Raw genomic sequence first — 23,902 nt, 5'->3', positions numbered from 1 at the left:
CAGCCCCTGAAGTCCTAACCAATGGGAGAGGCTGGTTGGATGTATCTTCCTATATTTGCCAAGCTACCTTCATACAGGACCTGGGAGAGCGCCATCAGGAGGAGAAAGAAAACAAAATCAATGGGCCTCGTTCACCAACTGCTCTTAAAAAGAAATTTCCCCTTAAAACCCACTTCCACAGTTCTCATGAAGGTTCTCATTCACCAATGTTCTCTTATTTGGGGAATCTACACAAACTCAAGAGCACAAAGGTGAGAACAGTTCTGCGCTTTAAGAACACGTCATGATTCTGACGTAGACTTTTTCTTAGGATCTTTCTCAAGAACACATTTAAGAACAAACGAGGATATTGGAGAATGAGGCCCAATGAGATCTGCGGGGTAAAAGGCCCTTTTCACAAGAAACAGAAAGTGTAAATCCTGGGTAAAACAAGTTCCGCTCTTGCCTGATGGACAGTTATAAGCCTCAGAAATACAGGCATTTGATCAGTTCAGCTCACCCTAGAAAGGTGTTTCACTTTATCTTTGTCATAGTTACCAAGGCTGAAATTCGAGGATGTGTCCAGAATGGTTGGAGAACCAAACACAGAACGATGCGGGAGTCCAAAATAAAATAAAGGATATAAATGCTCTGAGGAAAGATTCCTTCACAGCTGTCGGAGCACAGTAACGTCAGCTAACGTCAGCTAACGCCAGCTAACGTCAGCTAACGCCAGCTAACGTCAGCTAACGTCGACAGAGCGATAAATCAATGGATAGGTGGAAATAACTATAACCAGAACTCTAGATTAGCCATGTTAGCTGGAGATGTTGAAACAGTTTGCTAACTATAAACTAGCTGGTAAAAAGCTAAACACGCACACAGTACAGCAGGGGGCGCCGGGTCGTCAGTGTCCGCAGCGCCACTGTAGACGTTTTACACAAATGCTGAACGAACATCTGCTCCCCGCTGAGCTCTCGCTCGCTCAGATACCGACAGCTTTAGAGGGAGAAAATGAAACTGTTCCTCTGAAAGCGGCTGAAGCAGCAACTTTACAGCACTAACTGTACGTGAACGTTGGTCAGCAGTGCTGAGATGCTGAGGCTCTTTTACTCCGTATGACAAAGTTTATTCCTTTATTAGTTACACAAACCCATTTCTCCTCTGCTCATCAGCTGACAAACCACTGAAACTGAAATGAGGCTGTTTTAGCTTCAAGCTGGAACACTTGAGTGAGCTGTACACGCTCTACTCATCATTGTGGTGACTGTCGTTGCTTTAGCAGAAGCAGCCTCACCCTGCAACGAGAACCTCCAGCAGAGTAAATGTGGAAATGTGAAAAGGCCTATTAAATCCACAATTTCAGAAAGTTCTCTAGAAATCGATTAGTTGTATCACTTTCTTAAAGATCCAATGTTTAATTCTGCTAAAATAAAACAATCCACTAGAAACTCGCGTGTCCCACGGTAATCCTACGGCCACGCCGACGTGAGAGCTTTATTAGTGAGGAGACGTGTAATTTATTTATATATGTATTTACATTTACGGCATTTTGGCAGACGCTCTAATCCAGAGCGACTTACAATTTGATCATTGTACACAGGTAGGTGAAGGTAGAGTTAGGAGTCTTGCCCAAGGACTCTTATTGGTATAGTGTAGGGTGCTCACCCAGATGGTGGTTGAACCCCAGTCTACAGCGTAGAAGGTAGAGGTGTTACCCACTACACTATACCAACCCACTTATAAAATAAATAAAAAACACTGCAGTGCTGAGCAGCGGCAGATATAAGTGGCATATTATTTAAAAAAGGTGTCCCCTTGATAAACTAGTACTTTGGCTGCCAAAGTCCAAAACAGTATTTAACGCCAGACATTCTCAGTTAAGCAACATTAAAAACTCTCTGAAAGCTGACCGTCCACTAGTAATCTCCCCTTCTGGATGAGCACAGACAGATCAAGGTAATGAAGAGAGAGAGGAGGAGCTAAATCAGGGCGTCCGAAGTCTGAACCTTCAGCCAAACGCGGCCTGTAGAGAGATTTTAACTGGCCTGCAGCGTCTCCGTCTTTCAACGCATTATAGGCGACTCACCAGGTAATGCACTGCAGTTTTTCCTTCACTTAACAACGCGGCAGTGCTGTAACTCACACCACGCTGTGCTAACAAAGCTAGCTAGAATTTAAAAGCTTTATCTCCCCGACTCGACAAACAAATTCACTTATATATGCCACTGCTTAGCACTGCACTTTCTTAGCCCTACAGCATTTTTTATTTCTTTTACTGCCTTATTTAGTTTTCTGTTTTATTGTCTTTTACCTCTGCAATGCTCTTTTTAACATTCCTGTAAAAGCCTTTGAGGTGCTACGTCCCATAAGCTTTAAAATTTAACACTTATTTTACTGTGTTTGTGAAGCACTTTCAACTGCCACTGTGTACGAAAGGTGCTGCGCAAATTGCCGAGCTGAGAAACATCGAGTCATGACTAAAGCTAAAAAGTTCCAAGTCAACACTGAGATTTCAAGAGAGACATTTCATACCGTATGCATGAGCCTCAAATGTCAAGAGACCGTATTTAATATCAAAAGACAATATAAAACAAATCGCTATTAGTGTGGTGGATCATCCTCAGCACTGCAGTAACACTGACGTGGTGGTGGTGTGTTAGTGTGTGTTGTGCTGGTCTGAGTGGATCAGACACAGCAGTGCTGCTGGAGTTTTTAAACACCTCAGTGTCACTGCTGGACTGAGAATAGTCCACCAACCAAAAATATCCAGCCAACAGCCTCCTGTGGGCAGCGTCCTGTGACCACTGATGAAGGACTAGAGGATGACCAACACAAACTGTGCAGCAGCAGATGAGCTATCGTCTCTGACTTTACATCCACAAGGTGGACTGACAAGGTAGGAGTGTCTAATAGAGTGGACAGTGAGTGGACACAGTGTTTACAAACTGATTGGTGTATGTCTGCTTTCCAGATTTTGGATACCTAACAAAGAATGCTACGAATAATATTTTGGCAGAGAGTAACAGGCCCTTCGACATCCCGGAACTAAACCATGGATCGCTCTCCAGCTCTGTACATGATGGAATTAGACAGAAAAAGAAAAGTGTGGAGTTTCAGGTCAGAAAAAAGTCTCCCTGAAGGAAGAAAAGAAAAAGAAAATCAGTACTAAAAAATCAAGCGTCTGAATCACGTCATGCCGAGGGAATACGCAAGCGTATGGGGGGATGGAAGAAGAGATCAGAGAGAAGGGAAACGAGATGAATGTGTAATTACAGGGTCTGCTGTAGAGGGAATCTTGTCCCTTCTCCACCCTAAGAAAGACGGGATAAGTTGTCCAGCTGTGCTCATGTACTCATGATCCCATGAAGATCACTAACAGAGTACCTCAGGGTTCTGTTTTAGGACCATTACTTTGAATAGCAGAGGACCTAAAACAGAACCCTGTGGTACTCCTTTAGTGAAGGTACAGTCAGATAGTGAGTGGCTACTGGATATTGATAGATAGAACATTATTGATCCCAAGAGAATTTACTGGAGTCGACACATTAAATATGTATTTAGAGAATGAATATAACACTGAGCTGCTACTGATACTTTCAGGCTGAATATGTGCTAAAACGATGCCAAAGAGCATCAAGTGACGGACTGTTAAATAATAATCAAATCTGTTAAAGTTCTTTGCGTTTCTTTTAAATGTGATTTATGTAGGGTTCATTTCAATCACATTTATTTTCATTTCAGTATTTTCAGAACAGAATTCAGTATTCTTAAACTAGGACCAGAGATCAATAAGGTACAGGCATCTCTAATCACAAGAAGCAATTAGGAGTGGTTAACGAACATCTGTGTCTGTTGAATGCTGGTAAATTTTCATTAGCATCCAAAAACTCTTGGAGGGCATTTTGCTGTTTTAAAGTGTTGCAAATGTTTCTGTCAGTAGTGCTAATGTGACAGTTTGAGCATGTATTTACAAAGATATGAATGCATTCATGTCAGTAAACTGTCTCACTTTGGGAAATTAAGTCCACAGAGTGGTGAAAAACTGCATACATTTTAAAGACCTTCCGTCTACAGGCACTAAAACCTGCTGATAAGTGCCTACCAGAAGGAAAAGTGCAGAGAGTTTAAGACGTTCTTATATTTAAAGGAAATAATGTACATAGTTTGATGGGTAAAGCTCTGTTGTAAGATCCATAAGTTTGATCTTTTGGGGGGAGGTGGGGTGGCAGCAGCTGATCAGTATCAGTATAATCAATAGTGAAACTGACACCCAGTAGATGTGTCAAAGAGTCTTCCAATTATTACAATGTACTCGCTGAAAATTAGATAAAGAACGTTTGACAGCAGCTGTATAAACCAGGAACTAGGAATACAACGTCAAGCTTGGGTGCTGTATAGAACCCTTTTCAAAAAGATTCTATAGAGAACCATATACAGCACACTGTCCATCAATCTGAAGAACCATTTCACCATGCAAAGTACTAGTAAATCTACCACGCTCTTCTTGGTACACAGTCTATATCAAGGTACAGCCATCTGCCCTGCATTGTTTACATAGTGAGGCAAATTGATGGAGCTATATCTAAAACTAACCCTCGCGAGTCGCTGATCAGGAGGCAGAGGCATAAAAACAAAGTCACTTTGCTACACCGTCAACATCTGTCGAAGGTGCTGGCTGGAAACGCTATACTAGTTTTTGTTTGATGTTGAAAGACAAAATAAAAAAGGAGATAGGATAATACAGATTTGATATAAATGTGTGTGTGAAAATTAAGCAAATGCAATGGGGCTGTCATCGCATTCACCATTCATCTTAATATCTTCCGTCATAGGAAGACATGGGGAAAAAATTGTCTCATTTGCAAATCTGCTTCTGTGTGTTTTTGGCACCAATATGTTGATACAGTATGACAAAGTGAACAAATAACTATCCGGTCAAATAGGTGACCTAGTGCTGAACAAAATGATACCATACACTGGCATGGTAATCATTTTTAATATAGTATATAAAGGCAAAATGAAAAGGATTTAAACAGCCAAAATCACCCAAGAATCACAAGAGTTAATTTTATGGCATTCAAAGCAGCTGAAATGTTATTCACTCATATAGGAACAATGATATTTCATCAATTACACTGCTTTGGATCTTCATTTGTGTCGCTGACTCATTACGTCAGCCACGAAAACACTAGTAAAGCTGTAACCTCAGACAGATTAGATGTGCAGCAGCTACTGTAACTGTAGGTTACAACATGCTCTACCCTTCAGGTAAGAAAAGCTCTGTGGAAATGAGCCACGCTTCTCTCAGAAACATGACGGCTGAACTTCATTCTTCCTCTGACTGTCGGGCAGGTTTGACCCTGCAGGGCTGGGGCACCTCTCGCTGTGCACATTAAGGTGTGGCAACACCACAGGCAGGTAAACGCATCAAATGCTCTTCACCTGTACACTCCCTTTCTGGGCGTGTTCAAACTTAAGTTTTTTTAGAGGAGCAGGTGCGGGGTAGATGAATCCTCTCCAGGCATGGGAAGGTCTGCTGCACTCTGACTGCAAAAACATGGCTCAGAAATGCCTTACAGCCATCACCGCAGGTTCTCAGAAAACAGAGTTACAATGAATTTTCACAGATTCTCCCCACAGTTCAGTGATTATTATTGTATTCTATTTTATTTTTTACCATTATTATCTTATTTTCATTATTTTATTATGTTTGTTTATTATTGTTCATATTATAAAATAATATTTTATTATTAATTTAGTCACTAATTAATTTTTAGTTTACTTTTTCATCTTATTTTTTTATTTCCTTCTGATTTGCTTTTATCAACTTTTAGACTTGAGCTAAGTTTTAACTGTTTTCTATTTTTTATTGTATTTTTATGCATTTTTATTATTAATGTTTCTTTTTTATACTTAGCTGATTTGAGTCATTTTTTATTAAATTTACTTTTATTATTTAATATGTTCTTACACATTATCAATCCCTTGTTCTGTATCAACTCAGCAACAACGTAAATGAGGGTCACCCTCAATGTTCTCTGAGATTAAATGAAGGTTGATTGATTGATTGTATCATTATTGTATACTGAGCCACTAACAGGACAGGCCCACTGAGCACCAGCTGGACATTATATCTGTCCACTCATATTACTGCCACTTTGTTTATGCATCCATACATATTGCACAGCTATTAATGTATGTTACTGTACTGTCGTTTACAGTGCACAGTCACTCGGCTTGTGTGTTTCTGCTTGGACGTTTTTAGATGATTCACTGGATGTGACAATACACTACTGCAGCGTTACCTCCTTAATTTTTATGCAACTTTACTTACTAATTTACTGCACATTATACTTGTTATTGTTGTTTTATTATATTCTTATTATATATCTTTACTTCTATTCATGCATCTGACCTTCCCTCTGGGATTAAAAAAGTGATCGATCGATTTATCCATCCAGCTCTCCGTCCATCCATCTATCTATATATCTATTATGATGCAAAAAGAGTGATTCAGAGTGGTTTGGTGTGAAATGGTTCAGATGTCTTTACAGTGGTGGTGATAGAAACCAGGGGTCGCCATGACTACAACACAGATATAGACATTTTATTTACTATCCAGAACCACCAGTGAACCTACACGAGTCTTCTGAGTTTATATGGAATGTTGATGATGGTAATAACATGTAATAACTTTTTGTGAGGGAGCTTTTTACGTTAATACATAAAATGTACAACCTGGCTTTACAGGGTGAATCGCAGCAGCGCACGCTCAGCATATTTCAGCTTGTCTTTACTCTCCTCACTCAGTAGTGACATTTCTTTCATCTTACATGGTGCAGCATTAAGAATGTCACAGATTATAGAAATCTGAATGTAAACAGTACAAACTGTGAATTAATCAGCTGAGGCTGGACTAAAACTGAGGCTTAAAAGGATGCAGATTCTGAGAACCAGGAAAAACAGAAAACAAAGATCAACCAAGAATCCAAAGTACAAAACAAAGCAAGTAAAAGGACGAAACTCTCATCGTTCCCGTTTTTCCTTTAGTGATATGTACGAATCACTACCAGCCTATGAGAAGGAGTTTATTAGAAAAGGTCACCTCAGTGAAGAGGGTAATGTGATCTAAGCCATTCTAAAGTAGCCATGCCTCGCTCCATTGTCCTTACAGAGGACAATACGCAGCCTGAGGGTGCATGATGACATTTCTTTCCACTACATGAATACAGGCAGCAGGTCCAACTTGTTGCGGTGTTAAGTTTTTATAACAGGAAGGTCTGGAAAGATGTGAACTCTCAAATCTATGCTGTTTTGGCTTATGAGAACAGATAATCACCTCACAAGGCTTTTTGCAGCACATAGTACAAACCTAACACCTGATTAGCCATTATTTATAAAAATTAACACAGTGATCTCAAATTACATCACAGTAATGTGAACGGTGGGTGTGAAAAGGGTTGGAGGAACGTTGATAACAGCGTTGCACTGCATTATACAGAGGAGAAAAGGCCGATGAGACGTTGTCAATAATGTATGAGCACCATATGCAGGAATAGATGATTATCCGTTCAAGTGTGTCAGTGCATTTATCCCTATAGGAAGCAGCCTCAGGGACATCTGAATGTAGATCGGCATTGATGATTCAGCCAGAGACCTTAGAACCGAACAGTACAAGTGTAACAACGCATCTTATAGCTCTGTGTATATTATAGACTCTGAGCCAACATATTATAGAGATCAGAGCCAAGACTCTGATCTCTTAGGAACACTAAGGCTACGTTTACACAGCAGGTAAAAGTGGCCCAAATCTGATTTTCTCACCAAATCTGATTTTTTTGTTTGGCTGTTCAGATTATCTTTTAAATGTGATCTGTATGAGACATCAGTCTGAACAGATCAGCTCCTAAACTGAGCCGCATGTGCAAAAGAACAGAGCGTCACGCTGCTTCACGGCTCATCCAGAGGTAAACAGTCACGACTGCCAAAGAACGCCAGTCGCTCCCGGAGGATCGGCTTCATCTTCACCAGCATCACAGGAGCCATCATGAAGCTTCACTGACTGACAGCTGGGCTCATCACCCAGAATGTGTTCGACTGGCTTGGTCACGTCTTTGGTTCGCGTCCTCAGATTCCTTGCTTTCAGACTTTCAGCTGTTCTTTGACGCTGCAGCCTCGTTCTCCTGCGGCTGCGTTCGGACAATTCTTTAGAAATCTCTTTGAACATGGAGCGGTTTGGAGAACCATCAGCCCAAATGTTTGAGTCTCAACAGTGGGAAATTATGACGAATGTCGAGTTGGATTGACGTACAAGTTGCATGAATTTCGATCTGGCTGTTCAGAGTCACATCGCTGCATATCGGATACGTAACAGATTTCAGTACCGCAAAGCGTCTCAAATCGGAACGGACAATGTGTGTTTCTGCTGTTCACACTGACACACAGACACACATCTGTAGCACATACGAGGAAAAAGATCAGATTTGGGCCACTTTTCCCTGCTGTGTGAACGTACCCTTTCATATGCAGTACTGAAATCCGATACGTATCCGATATGCAGCAGCGCGACTCAGAACAGCCATATCGGAATTCATGCGACTTTTACGTCATTCCAACTCGACATTAATCATAATTTCACGCTGCTGAGACCTCGTAAAGTGAACATAACCTAAGACCCTGTTTACACCTAGTGGCATTGGTTTCATACAGCTGATGTAAGAAAAAGAGCTACACAGCTAAGCTAGCAGCTACAAAGCGTCCACATTTTAAGCGAGTGCCATTCAATTATATCACACAAGGACATATTTTTGGCTATTAGCTTTACTTAATCTAAAAACATATCACCTCATTCAGAACGCCAGCGCTCCATTAAGTAAACAGATAAACTACTGTTCTGTTTGTTTACAGTCAGCGATGACGGCACGTTCTTCCCTCCATTAGGAAGCAGTCGTTTGTGATAAGGTTAGTAACTAACTGGCCAGGAACGTTCTAGGGGCCGCAGAAGGCTTTATACATTCAAAAGGACGTTTTCTACCTTTGAATGTGGATAATATTTTTTTGGATTTGATTCATTTTCAAGCACTTCACTCTAAAACAGCAGTAATGCTGTTATGCTGCCCATTCCTGTTAAAGCTGGTGATTCTTTGCCACAATAAGCAACAAAACATAGCAAAGTCCTAGACAACAGGCTGAAGACAAACACATTAGCGTGTGGCGAGTGCAGTGATGTTCAGTGTATCTACACTGCTAAGGACCCCGTCTGAATGGATCAGTCTAAACTCCACTGCGCTGTTCTTTGCACCCAAATGAACTGAAAACGGAAACAATTAAAATTTTAACGTAGGGAACATTTTCAGGGATTCCTTATCTTTGCTGAATTGAGACACTCCCACCCAAATCTAACAGAATTATAAACTCTGTGAACCTTACAAAACGCTGGGACTGAACACAAGCAGCCCAGTCTTCAACACCACCGCTCAAGGTGATGGACGTGTATCTACATGTCTTCCTGGAGCAGAGCAATGGAATAAATTTTACAGCAGTGGAGAGAGAAAAATCCTGGCACAGAACTCTTTATACTCCGAGTACCATTTGGTATGTGGTTATGGTATCTCTCTAACTCTGCTCCTAATTTTATGCATTTGGTTCCACTTCAGTTAAGCACAGAACGCTTTTAATTCATTACAGTTAAGAGGACAGACAGTTTTAAGTATTCTAAGGGCGTTTTCACACTTGGGCCGTTTCAGCGTCTGAAGTGGACTCAGACAGCTGAGTCATGGTCTCTTTTGCATATGTGAACAGCAAAACGAGCTCAGACCCTCTAAACGGCCCCAAAAACGAACCAAACTGAGACCACCAGTTTGTTTGTAGTTCGTTTTGTAGTTCGATTGATTTGTACATTGTGAAAACAAAACGGCCCCAGTGCGGTTCAGCTGTGCTTTATGGCGAAGACCTCGAGGCTCAGTGTACACACAGACACAGTCTTCAGCACTTCAGCAGGTAAAAACAGACCAAGGATCATTTCTAAGGTTCTACTCAGGATAAAGTCTGTCTGTGATCTGTGACAAGACAGCAGCCCTGACATGTTAAAGCACTCAGATGCGAGAGCCCACGTGATTTCACCGTTTTAAAGGCTCAAGCTGGGCACGCAGCGCAATTTGAAGCTGCATTCATGCTGAACGCTGAATGAATGAAAATTCACCGCTGATGCGGAGTTTCGCCGGGTGGAGCTCAGTGAGGAGCACAGCCGAAAATGGAACCCACCGTGGCAGACCTACAAGGTCATTTTTCACGATGCACTTCGGCCAATCGTTTCAGCGTGGCCAATAGGAGAGCAGCAGGCGGCTCCTCTCGAGTTCCAATGGTCTGAACAAAAAGTGGTCTGAGATCTCGAAGGACCAGAAAGAGAACCGAGTCCTCTTTATAGTTCACTTACATTGTGAACACAAAATGAACTGAGGTCATTTGCAGTTGGTTCCCTTCCAGGTTCACATTAACAGAACTCAGTTCAGTTCTTTTAAAACAAACTATACGCGAAAACACTGTAAGAGTCATACTTGTAGAGGCACATCTGTCAAACCACAAACATTATAATAAATTCAAATAAACAGTACGTTGTGATTATTCAGTGTGATAGAGTGTTTTTACAGGGCCCATATTGTGTAAATTGAAACTGTTCTTGCTTTTTCAAAGTAAGAGTTTGATACAGCAGGTAAAAACGTTAAAGTTTCAGAAACATCCACTCCACAGTAGTGTGAATATCCCCCCCTGGTATTCGGGGGTCCCATGTTGTCTGGCTTCTATCTCTCTATAGCGGCGCTGATGCTTCTAATGCAACGCAATGTTTGGTACAAGAATCCTTAATCTGTAAAGTCTCTGTTCTAGTGCGGTTCTGCGCTCTTCCTCACAGTAACTGAGATCTTCCTCGTCTCCTCTTCTGTAGAGTCTCTGTTCTAGTGCGGTTCTGCGCTCTTCCTCACAGTAACTGAGATCTTCCTCGTCTCCTCTTCTGTAGAGTCTCTGTTCTAGTGCGGTTCTGCGCTCTTCCTCACAGTAACTGAGATCTTCCTCGTCTCCTCTTCTGTCTTCGGTGTGAGAAATGAGGAACAGTCACTCTTCACTCCAAACTCTTGGGAAACTGGGCGAGTTTTCAGATTTTCAGATCTGCTGCAGCTCATTGTAAAGTTTTTCAGAGGAATCCGGGCAGAGTTACAGTTTCTAGGCTATGAAGGACCAACAGTCTGCTACAGCGCCACCCTGAGGCAGAGCAGTGCTGCAGCTCTAGTTAGTTAAGAACACCAGAGGCAGAAGCTGATTATGGGTGAAGCAGATAAACAATGACAGCGCAACGTCATAGGTTTATCTCTTCGGGATATTTTGACTTTCAGACATTTAGGGGGTCCAAGAAGTTAATTAGGAGGTCCCAGATGCCCCAGGACCCCCTGTATTTCGTGTCTTGCTCCACAGTCTATACAGACCAAATACAGAAACAAAACCACAGGCCACTGCATTTATGTATAGCCACCTATCCAGGTTACAACAGTTTTGCCCTGTCCATCCACACTATTTACATATCAGTCTTAAAGGCAAAGTAACAAAAACAGCCTCTTTAATTCTAAAGGATAGAGAGAAGTTGGAAAACGGCACAAAGTGAATGACTGTTTTTAGTAAATAAAGCTCAACAAAATGCATAAAATACAGGATGTGAGCCATTTAAATGAAATCAGGTGGAACAAATCCATGCAGCGAGAAGTCAGGAACCAAACCTGTGTTCATCTAACTCTGTTCATCTAACCAACTTTTTAAAAACGTTCTAAAAACAAAACATTCCTGTTACTTTTTCATTGCATTTATGTTTATTTGTATTTCTTCTCATGTTATATTGTGTTTATCTGTCAAAAACACTGTTATTGCCCAGATAAACAGTTTTAAACGCTTCTTTGGCTTCCTCAGACTTATGAGAATTCAGACTAATCAAGGCTGCTCAACTCCTTATGATCTGCTACGAGAGGGAAAGCACCACCACAGGAAAACAACTGACAGAGCGTGAACCTTCTCACCTCGTGTTCCAGTTGCGATGTCAGCCACCTTCTGGAAGGCGTCCAGAAACGAGCCAGTGACAATGATGGTCGTCCTAAGAAACACAGAGACAAACAGACACGTTTCAATTATGTAAATACTTTAATCTCTTTACAGTGACTTATAATGAACATCTGCTATTGTTACTACATAAAAACAGGAAGCGGCTTTTCAAAGTAAACCGACAGTATAGAACACGTAGACGTATAATCAGTAGAACAGACACTCCTATTCAAACCAGAACCCTGAAATGTGATCGTCATCTGTCCTTTTCAATGTACCACGTATAATATTACGGTTAGGAAGTCGGCTGCTGGTGATCACTTGACTTACTTATATTCTATACTCTATACCTTTGCTATCATATCGAAGATGCTAGAAAAAGGCTTAAACATTTATAACAATAGTTTTCAGCTTTTTGGCTTATCTTTGGCATATCTTGACATTCCTGCATTCTCTCAGAAATGTCAAATGATTTTACAACAGGAATAACTATAATTTGGACTAAACAACCTTTATTAAATACAATGAATCTTATGAAAAACAATTTTTTGCTTTTGGGATGAGCTGGAGTGACGTTTGTGATCCACAACATCAGTATCTGATCACACTCATACTCTTATGAATGCGGAATGCAATCAAATCCTCACAGCAATGTTCCAACATCTAGGGTAAGGCTTTGCCAGAAGACGGAGACTGTATAAACAATGCTTGAGCGACTAACAATGACGTTTTGTTGTATTTAGGATGTAGCCGTTTCACTCGCGCATTAAAGCGGAGTGTAAAAGTAAATTTAAAAATACAAATACAGCGCCCAGCGCATCGCCACAAGGTTATCGGACATATAAAGCTGTATTGATGTAGCTGAAATTCCATGATTAACCATATTTTTTCCAATATGTTGGTTTTCTAAGTGAAATGAAGTTATATTTTTAATAATATTTAAATTGAGGGACAGTGACGACCATCGCAAAACCGAGAAGCTGAAATAGCTTAAGGTTGGTTTTAATGTACACCGGTCAGGCATAACATTATGACCTAGTCTTACTTACTATATAGGTGCACTTTGTAGTTCTACAGTTACAGACTGTAGTCCATCTGTTTCTCTGATACTTTGTTAGCCCCCTTTTACCCTGTTCTTCAGTGGTCAGGACCCCCATGGACCCTCACAGAGCAGGTACTATTTGGGTGGTGGATCATTCTCAGCACTGCAGTAACACTGACGTGGTGGTGGTGTTTTAGTGTGTGTTGTGCTGGTACGAGTGGATCAGACACAGCAGTGCAGCTGGAGTTTTTAAACACTCACTGTCCACTCTATTAGACACTCCTACCTTGTCAGTCCACCTTGTAGATGTAAAGTCAGAGACGATAGCTCATCTGCTGCTGCACAGTTTGTGTTGGTCACCCTCTAGTCCTTCATCAGTGGTCACAGGACGCTGCCCACAGGACGCTGTTGGCTGGATGTTTTTGGTTGGTGGACTATTCTCAGTCCAGCAGCGACACTGAGGTGTTTAAAAACTCCAGAAGCACTGCTGTGTCTGATCCACTCAGACCAGCACAACACACACTAACACACCACCACCACGTCAGTGTATCCGGTACCTCTGACTTTTAAATGATTATTTTAGGCTTTGCAGGGCGACACACCTTATTTTCTCTGTACACAGTATCGCTACTTTTTTCATTTTTACAAAAAACATTACACAGAGATGCTTTAAAGAACACTAACTACATGTTTCATTACAACATGGGCGTAAATAGCCGTGTTTAACTGGATTGGGTGCAGTGCGGTCTGTAAAGCATTTCATAAAAATCATTGTAGCTGTAGGTTTATTACTGTTACTACAGTATTCCTTAAATGCGGCTACATGCATACTATATATCTTGAAAAATCGTGATATTCCTGCAATATCGCCCACCCCTGCACCACATTTTATGTTTTATTTTTCCCACTATGTTAAATTCAGAGTGTATATAATAACTATGCATTGCTGTATGTGTGGAACATAAATGAAAGGGACATTCAGAGTCATTCTCAGCACTGCAGTTCGCTCGTCTGGCCGCGCTAACGCTCCTCTCTGAGAGCGAGTAGGTAGTCAGGTCATTAGAGCAATCAGCCTGCAGCAGTAAAGTGTTCAACAGACTCCTGAACAAACATTCATGTGTCATCCCTCTGAGTAATCCCCCTCCGCATTCCTTCACCAGGCATCTAAACTCGCAGGTATTGTCATTAACTCTCCTCCCACACGTCGGAAAAACTATTCAGCGAGCTTCTTCCACTGAAGGTCAAACTCCAACATTAGGCAAGAACTGAGACACAATCTGAAAGCTGCCCAATACATGACAAATTAACTGTTTTATTGTATATTTAAAAAGTTATTAGAAAAAAAATATGTAAACACACATTTACATCAACGTAACGCAGACCTCCTCCACACACAGGCTAAAACCTGGGTTTTTCACGGTGTGACTCTTTTTTGGGGTTAAAAATATTTTGTGACCCCCTCTCTGCCAATCCAGCCCAGCCCCCCAGCGCTAGGGCTGCTCGATTATGGCAAATATCATTATCATGATTGATTTGGTCAATATTAATTGTTTAACACAATTACTCAGTGACTTCGAAAACATCACACATTTATTGAACTTTTTTTAAAAATATGTCTTTTTAACAGTGGATTTTTCTTTGAACAAACAAAAACTAAAGTAGAATAAATAAATAAAAGAACATGGTTCTATATAGAACCATGAACACTCAAGAACATGACGAAAGAGTTCTTCAGATTGATGGAGAACGTACTACAGATGGTTCTATGTAGCACCAAAAAGAGTTTTTCTATAGTAACAAGTTTGGCATCGTAACAATAGAAGAACCCTTCGGGGTGCTATATAGAACCCTTTTCAAAAAGGTTCTATAAGGAACCATCTGAGGCACATTCTCCATCAATCTGAAGAACGCTTACATCATGCTAAGGGTTCTTTGAGTGTTCATGGTTATATATAGAACCATATTCTTTACTAAAGAACCCTTGAAGAACCATCTTTTTAAGACTGTAGTCCCGGACTATGCAGCATCTGAATGGTGCTGGAAAAAAAATCTAAACTACTTTAGTAATTAAGAATAAAAAAAACTGTTAAGTTAAAAAAATTACTGGTTTAAGTTGAACAATAAAATAATTGATTTTATTTTCTACAATTTCCACCCACTGGGTCTCCTCTATGACACGACAGGTGCCATTCCGCCCATCATTCGAGCCGTTACTCGTGTACGGTCATGAGACTCGACTGTGCCTGAATGAGAGCAGTAACTGCCCAGATCTGTATACATGACCTACCTGGCAAACATCCCTCTAAACTGACAGGAACAGAGGGATCAGGCTTTTCCCTCCATTCAGTGAGCAGAAGAGACAGCTGGACCTCACGGACTGCATCAGCAGAAATCACACTCCAAACTACGGGACAACCTTCATGGTCAACTGTCACTCAAGATCCCCAATATTACCACTTCTAAAGACCCCTAAATCTGTGTTTTCCTTCTAATCAGGTTAATCAGTAAACATGTAAACATGTACTCAGTTCTCCCTCTGAATAATGTTCCAACGACCAATAAATGACAATATATTTCACCATATTTCTCTCCTGTCAGTGTAAACTGGGTCCTAATCTTGGGTAACACTTCTATAAACATTTCCCCTGACCAATCACAAGGCTGTGTCTCTGGCCCCGCCCACACAGAACAGATTCAGAGTCAGAAGCTTAGAGAGCTAAAGCTACCCAGCATAACCAAAAGACAGCAAGCTAGCCCACCTGTCCGTAGCTGCCTGTCGCCTGTTCACTCATTTACCCGACACCAACATTGATCGTTCGTCTGTTCCTTCATCCGTCCATCCATCTGCACGTCTGTGACTTTTTCCGTCCAATTAGTGTCACATTAATGCCGGATAACTATTTTAGCTCTGTATGAGGGGCGGAGCCGGTTAGCAGTGTGTCCTAATTCAGGGGCTGGATCGTTCGAAGAATGTGATCTGTGAAGGTGTGTCCTTTGAAGGCTGCTTAGCTCCGCGAAGGCTGAACCGATGAGACGTCGGCTCTTTTACCGCTTCTTTACCGCTGAGCCACGAAACGCCGCTCCTGTCACGTTCTTTACAGATGGAGCCAGAAACTTTGATATTGGTTGTTTACTTTTTTATTCATTAGAGCTGGAGATGCTTCAGATGAGATTTTTTAATTATTTTAACATTTGTATCATTAGCCATTCGACTCAGTTTAAACCCAATACTTATATTTAGACGTGTCTCTTCAGACGCCGTTCGCTTCTCTGCTGACGCCGCCATGTTCTTGAATCCTTGCCGGCACTCAATGAACCTCGGGATATGTTGGCTGGCGAAGGATGCAAGGACGGCGAGGATGGGACAGTCTAGTCGCGCCGCTGTGACGCAATCGGCCTTCAAATGCAGCCTCCGAAGGACGCAGCCCCTGAACTGCCCCTGAGTTTTATCATATTTATACCTCTTATTATTCATTAAAGCTTTGCTGACTGATCAGTAGAACATCCAAGTTTAGTATCATATAAACTTTTTAATATTTTACTCTCTGTAAAATGGGCATGACAGCGACTTCTGAACGTACAGGACATACGGTACTGCACTACATTACATCACTATATACCACAACATGCTTTTCTGAACATATTGTGGATATCGCCAGTACCTGTAGAACACAACCACCTGTTTTATTACAAACAGAGCTAAATTAATCCCAGTCATTTTAAGGCAGTGCGGTATGTAAAACCACTGTATTCATAGTTTTAATGTGGCACTACTTTTTCCTTTTTATTATTAATGTCAAAAAATAAATATTCTGCCATATTGTGTGTCATGAAAATTATGTTCATGCCGTATCACCCAACACTACAACAGGACGTATAATAATAATACTGTGCCTTGGAATTGATAGGGGGCTGTACAGGCACAAATTTATATCTATATATATATATTTTTTTTTGATTTTGGTATATATCACTATATGTATAGTGCATTTATGTTCTTTTTTTCAAATAAAACAATTTTGCATGCTTAATTAAACACTTTGCAGATTAACAGTGGTGTATTATTGTGGACGTCCCTTCATTTTAATAAGAACCGTATTTATCAACTGAAGTAAATGTAAAACATTTTTACTGGGCGAAACAGTAAAAACAGAAATGATCAATATGCATATATTTCAGTATTTCTTTCTAACCCTAGCGAGATGAAGGTGAGTGTGTGTAAAGCCCACTGCGGCGTCTCTAAGCGCTGCTGAATGTAGTTTTCCATCTGGAAGTCGTTTGTCTCATTTGTGCGTCTCTCACACTCCAGCTTTAATCTCAGAGCGTCAGACGCTGGAGTTTAGTAAATATTACAGCCGTTCACTCTGTCAGTTTTAGGTGAGAAGCTGTGGAGCTTCTTGGCTTGTAGGCCGAGACCGCAGCGTCGCCTAAAGCAGCCGGCCGAGCAAGGAACCCCATAGGTGGAGCACACGGAGAGCCGGCTAGTCTCCATGCTAGGATAATGGCTAACGGCTAACCCCAAGAGACTGGCTGTTCTTCCCGCTCCATTTCTCCATTAACTCATTAACTCATTACAGTCTGATGACGCTGCTTTGACCATAAACTGGACTAACTGACCTCAGGCTGCAGCTCAGTACACGAGAGGTGAGGGACTCGGCGTAACGTCACGTTATCTACTTGGAACGATTCTCTACTCCACTCCTTGGAAATAAAAGGCATGAAAAGCAGAACTCCTAGATAAAGTATCTCTGTCTGTACTGGGCTGAATCTGTGCCAGGAGGCTGGGACACAGCGACACGCTAACAGGGTCAATGGTGCTTTTGTGGAGGCTATTCAGAGCCCCTCTTCTGTGGAGAGATCTGTTAGTGCTGGTTTATCAGAAAACTCTGGGGTATCAGGTGATATGAACTACAAAGTACTGCCTTTCAACACCGCCCAGCTCTCCAAAGAGGCCCCCCAGCCCTGCACAAGCCTACAACCCTCAATGTGAACACGAAACCTCAGGAGGAGCAGCTGCTAGAACCCAGCTGATACTGAGCCTGTCACGATCATCAGGTTTTAGCTGATGATTGTCATTTAAACAACTGGGACTAACAGTTTAATTATTTACTGTACGCAACTATTAAAGAAACACTATGTAGGGTTTGGGGATTTGGAGACCTCTCTGGTGGAAACATGTAATCACACGCAATTCGCAAAACTTCTCCGAACAGAAGCGCTGATCAGGCTTCAGATCCCCCTTTTATGTGCTCTGACTTTACAGACAGGAACAGATCCTAGATCAGCACTCCTGAGAAGTTTTGTTAATGGTGTGTTATTTATTACATATTGGCGAATATGTAATAATTGTGACAGGCCAGCTGCACCAAAATCAACATTATAACAAAAAACACAATATTAGGAACTATAGCACGAGATCGCATTCGCGCACGAAAACCTACAGCAACAACCACATCACACCAAAAACAACGCTTTTTCTATGTCTAAACCAGAATCACAAGCATGTTTATCTTCTCTGGTTTAAACAGACTGATACAGCGGCGCATTAAAGTGTGTGATTTTTATAAAAGAGGTAAATGTATGTGGTTAATTAAACGGCTTTACAATTCTTTGATTTCTGAATATTTTTTACCTGTCATTAAAGAATTTTGCGACACAAATATTGAGAACGCTGGATATTTTTTTGTCTATGCACACTGAAAAGCAGTGTTTTGGTTACTCCAGGAGTCGACAACATGCGGCTCTTCTACTATCCTGTTGTGGCTCCACAGCTGAATTAGATTAGTAGGTAAAAATAAAATAATCCTCCTTTACAGTAAAATAAAGCTCTGCTGATCGTTCAACACAGTTTAACAGTAAATGGTCTTAAACTCTGGAGTTAAAGACTGCAGTTACATTCTGGCGCCTCAGGCACCATTTAAGGTGGAACGGGAAAATTCGAACAAGAAGCTGGAGAATGAGAAGCGACTTCAGCCTCGTAAAAAGTCGAACATTAAGACACATTTTATAAGAAACTGTTCTACTTTTGAGGAAACATTTCCTGCCGGAGATGCGAGAAAAGTGGCTGTAGTTGTGCTAAAGCTTAAAGCAGAGCAAAGTAAGTCTGTGTTTTTGTTTACATTTTTCAGCCTTCACTAGTAAATCAGTACATACTGAGACTTACTTACAGCCAAGATGGTAAAATGAATATAAAATGTTGTGGCTCCCAAAGTGGTATAATTTTTGTTGAAAGGACAAAATGGCTCTTCTTAACATTTGGGTTGCCACCCCATTAAAAAATAATTATAAGTAAAAAACAAAATCGACCATGAATATGCATCTCTCTGTATTCACAGCACTGACAAACCGCAGAAGTCCTACTGGGGTCAGCTGGAAGGAGGCCAGTCGGCGGTGCTGGCAGCAGTAAATTGTCTGTGTGAGTGGAGCGTGTTTGATGTTTATCTGCGAGAGTGGAGTGGACCTCTGGGAGGGTCATTATCCTGTTTACTGTTTACTCTGTGGGGACAGAGCGGCAAGAGAGCAAGCAGACAGGACGCGGACTGTAAACGCTCGTGACCCAGGGGTCAGCTCCGAGGCTCTCGTCCAGATATTCTACTTTTTTCCCCTTTTATATCCTCCTCACTCTCTTTCTTTCACTCACCGGGACTTTTCAAGAGAATGAAAAAACAAACATTCAAGAAAATATTTGACGAATTTTGTACCCTTTGTTTGGGTCTGTATGTCAGGTAATCTTCACCGAACGTAAAGAGCGGCAGGTGTAATTTAAAAACAGTGTTGATCTGACAGCGTCGATTATCTCCTCCTTTCAGCTTCAGTCTCTGCACTGCTTAAAGGGGAACTCCACCGATTTTTTAAAAATTCCACCTAATTAAATGGTTAAGATGTGTGTGAAAAATATCAGATAGCGTATCTCATATTGGTGCATCCTTTTTACATCTCCCTGATCGTTGTCAGGTGGTCTTCAAAAGGATTGGAAAGAAGTCTTCCTTGTTTTTCTTACTGGAAAAAAGTTCACATGCTTTTTCCCTATCAATAACTCCGATCAGGTGTGTATTAAAGGGAATTCAACAGATTTTTCTGTATTTCTCCATAATTCAATATATAAGATGTAAACAGAGTGGTTCCGAGTGGTTCAGAGCGGTTCAGAGTGGTTCAGAGCGGTTCAGAGTGGTTCAGAGTGGTTTGGTGTGAAACGCTGCATTCTAGAGAAACTTACCGAGTCAGAATTGTCCACAGTGGTGGTGATAGGAACCAGACACCTGAAGTAATTAACGCCTTTAAAAGCTCAGAGAATCTCAGAGAAAGTTACTGGTTGCAATGGTTCCAAATATGCTGCCTGACGTCATCTCAAAACTTTCATAAAACAATGTTTTTGCCTAGAACACATTCACGGTGGAGGGATACATGCAGGGCACTGTGAGGCAAAATAGTCCCCAAAGAAAATTTATTATTCCAGATTTTCCACTATTTTCCATCATCAACATTCATATAAACTCAGAAGACTCGTGTAGGTTCACTGGTGGTTCTGGATAGTAAATAAAATGTTTATATATGTGTTGTAGTCATGGCGACCCCTGGTTTCTATCACCACCACTGTAAAGACATCTGAACCATTTCACACCAAACCACTTTGTTTACATCTCAAACACTGAACAACATGAGGAAAAAAGGTGGAACACTTCTTTAATTCCCATGTCTTGTTTGTGTAGACATTCATTTTCTCATACAATTCTCTCTCATTAGTATCTCTCTCCTCTGAATCGTCTCCCTGAAGCAGCTCACGAGGACATTTCGGTAAATATACTAACATCTAGCCTACGGCTGCAACAGCCTGCATTTCCAGCTTTTGAAGAGCACAGTAAAGATCGCCATTATCTCCCCACCTTTCACGGTTATGCTGTGGTTAAGAAGGGGAGGAGTCAGTCTTACCTTAGCTGAGACTGTAGTTTGGCCCCTTTCGTGACAAAGTCCTCCCAGGCCGGGTAACTCGCCTACGGGGCAAACACAGACAGACAGAGAGAGGGAGGTTAGTCAGGGTAAACAGTGGTAAATCATTACACTGTAAGTCACCTGGTGTCTATTATTGAGAGTCTGTTCTCTATCGCTGATTAGAATCACGTTAGAATCAGTTCAGCTGACGGGGCCTTCATGAGACAAATTCTCGTATAGCGAGTCAGTTGTAGGCTACAAACATCATAACAAAGCAGATCAACATTCTATCATATGTAAAATATTCTAAAACACAGTGAGGCAGAACAATTCTCAACGTATTTTAAACAGTAATCCTCAAAACTCACACATAACCTGGAATCCTGCTGGTGCTGGACGATATATCGTTTATACTGTGATATCGTCTGTACTGTGCATGTATACGCACTCAATAATCCGATCATAACCGGATTTCTGCAGTTATCCAATTATTCAAAAAGTCATGTAAAGACCATACTCTGATCTAGAAACCCGGTTAAGAAATCCGATAAAGAGGCTGGATTTTAGCTCCGTAATCAGATTTCTCAGTGTATGTAAACTCGTACTCTGATTTCTATCGGATTTCTAAGTCTGCGCGAGATCAGACAGTGGATGTCGCGAGACACAGCAAAACACTGTTGGAGCGGCGCTGAAACCAAACACGAAATAAAGGATTTGAATATTCTTCATTTTCTAGATGATGCAAGTTAATATTTTCAGGTAAAGCCGCGGTATAAGGTTTAAGTTTATTATTAAGTTAATCTGATTACTGTCTGACTCACGTACACCCAGAGTTTCCCCCTTTATCTGATTACAAGTGCATTTAAACGTATTGATCGGATTACTGACAAAATCTGATTTTCTGCAATTATACTGATTATTATCAGTACAATTTGTAAAATATTTTATAAATAATGAGCAAAATAATGACCGAATGACCATAAAGGTTCTGCTGCCGAGCAGTTTTCCAAAATTCCACTTTGAGTCCTTTACTCAGATCATCCCAAACCGGACAGTTAAAGGGGAAGTTGCCCCAATTTCCTGTCATAATGGCTCATATGCAGAGAAATCTACCGCTTTTAGAGGTGGACGTCTGGTTCCTATCACCACCACTGTGAACAATTCTGAGTCATTTTACATGCTGACTTGGCTGTTTAATCACACGGCTAATATATCATAGCAACCACCCTGCACACCCTCCCAGCTGTTTAGCAACGCTCTAGCAGCTAAACCACCACCTAAAAATACCACAGCAGACGCCTAGCAACCACCTGGAACACCATATCAACTACCTAGCAACCCAGCACCCAACCACCCACATCTACAAAGCTTTAAAACAGCATTTACAGCGATTTCAACATTCAACCAATCCATTTTCAAGTCTTGTCAAGCCGAACAGTTTGTTCAGGATTTTTCCCCTTCGCGCTGGTAAACTGGTCACACCCACAACACCCAGCAGACTGTTACTGCTGACTGCCTTCACACACACTTAAACACACATTCATAACATTGTTTACTGAACACTTAAGCATAATTTACACACTGGATCTCCCTCTGAGAGAGCCGCATTCATCAGTTCACTTCTGTGTCCCTAGTTTATTCTGTATTTATTATATATTTATTGTTTTTTGTACTTCTTGAATATAAATATATATAAACATAAAGAAATATCAGTTTAACCATTCAGTTAAATGACCAATTACACAACACACACATGCACAGCTCAAACACTCAAACATTAGGTTTGTTCTCACACCCAATGTTGTGTTTTAAGTAGTGCTGGGCGATATGACCTCAAATCAATATCAAGATTAACTGAACATTTTACCTCGATTACGATTAATGAGCCATTATTTTGTGTTTGTTTTTTTGCCCTCATAGTTCTCTGACAAGGTCTGTACTGTAAATATGTTCTGCATATCTTAATGTAAATCATCTCAACAGCCAGATCGGAATTCATGCGGCTTTTACGTCAATCCAACTCGACATTCGTCATAATTTTGCGCTGCTGAGACTCAAACCTTTGGGGTGATACTTCTGTACAAAATTAGAAGAGACTGATCCAAAACCCTCCGTGTTTGAAGAGATTTCGAAAGAAATGTCCGAACGCGGCCGCAGGAGAACGAGGCTGCAGCGTCGAAGAACAGTTAAAAGCCTGAAAGCAAAGTTTAAAAAATCCGAGGACGCGAACCAAAGAAGTGACCGCGCCCCTTTTTACGGCTCGAACACATTCTGGGTGACGAGCCCAGCTGTCAGTCAGTGAAGCTTCATGATGGCTCCTGTGATGCTGGTGAAGATGAAGCTGATCCTCCGGGAGCGACATTTTGTTTTGTAACAATGAACATATGATAACAGCACTGTTTACTGCAGAAACCTTCGCTTTATAAGTACTTTCTGGTCACCAAATCACCACCGCGAGTCTTATTTAGCACCAATCCAGCGGCCCCTCTTCTCACGCTGGGGCTGAGTTTAAATACTGGATCCTGCAGTGGAAACAGTCATTTGGGATTCAGACACATCCACACTCGATACATGATGCACTGTTTGACTGTAGAGGGTAGAATTTCTAAACTTCCATAGCTAGAACACTATTTAGGGAGTACGGAGCTGTTTGGGATTCAGCCTGGGTTTGACGCAACTTCTGACTGAAACACGAACATTTGAAGCCTGTAAGACATTTAAGTGACATTCTTTAGACTTGTATGTTGCAGTTTTACAGATAATCATACCGTAGTACTTTAATTCAAGCCTGTGATATTAATGATGGAGCCGTTTAGGCTGTTAGCGTCATATTGTCATCGCATCGTGATACCAGGCAACTTCATCGGA

At 41.2% G+C, this 23,902-nt stretch overlaps 1 protein-coding gene across 5 annotated transcripts in view; it reads right to left on the bottom strand.

Annotated features, from left to right (window-relative positions):
- The window catches only part of mtss1 (MTSS I-BAR domain containing 1), a 121,255-nt gene that overhangs the window by 74,220 nt on the left and 23,133 nt on the right, over positions 1–23,902 (bottom strand). For all 5 annotated transcript variants that reach the window (XM_036571594.1, XM_036571595.1, XM_036571596.1 and 2 more), the window contains exons 2-3: positions 21,035–21,096; positions 12,042–12,115 (exon numbers count right to left, since the gene is read on the bottom strand). In XM_036571594.1, the coding sequence (XP_036427487.1) occupies positions 12,042–12,115; positions 21,035–21,096 (136 nt within the window). The remainder of the gene's footprint in view (positions 1–12,041; positions 12,116–21,034; positions 21,097–23,902) is intronic.

Source organism: Colossoma macropomum, unplaced genomic scaffold, assembly GCF_904425465.1.
Source record: "Colossoma macropomum unplaced genomic scaffold, Colossoma_macropomum, whole genome shotgun sequence".
Lineage (NCBI taxonomy): Eukaryota > Metazoa > Chordata > Actinopteri > Characiformes > Serrasalmidae > Colossoma > Colossoma macropomum.
The sequence above is the reverse complement of the archived record's forward strand: the minus strand, read 5'-3'. Positions and strand labels throughout refer to the sequence as shown.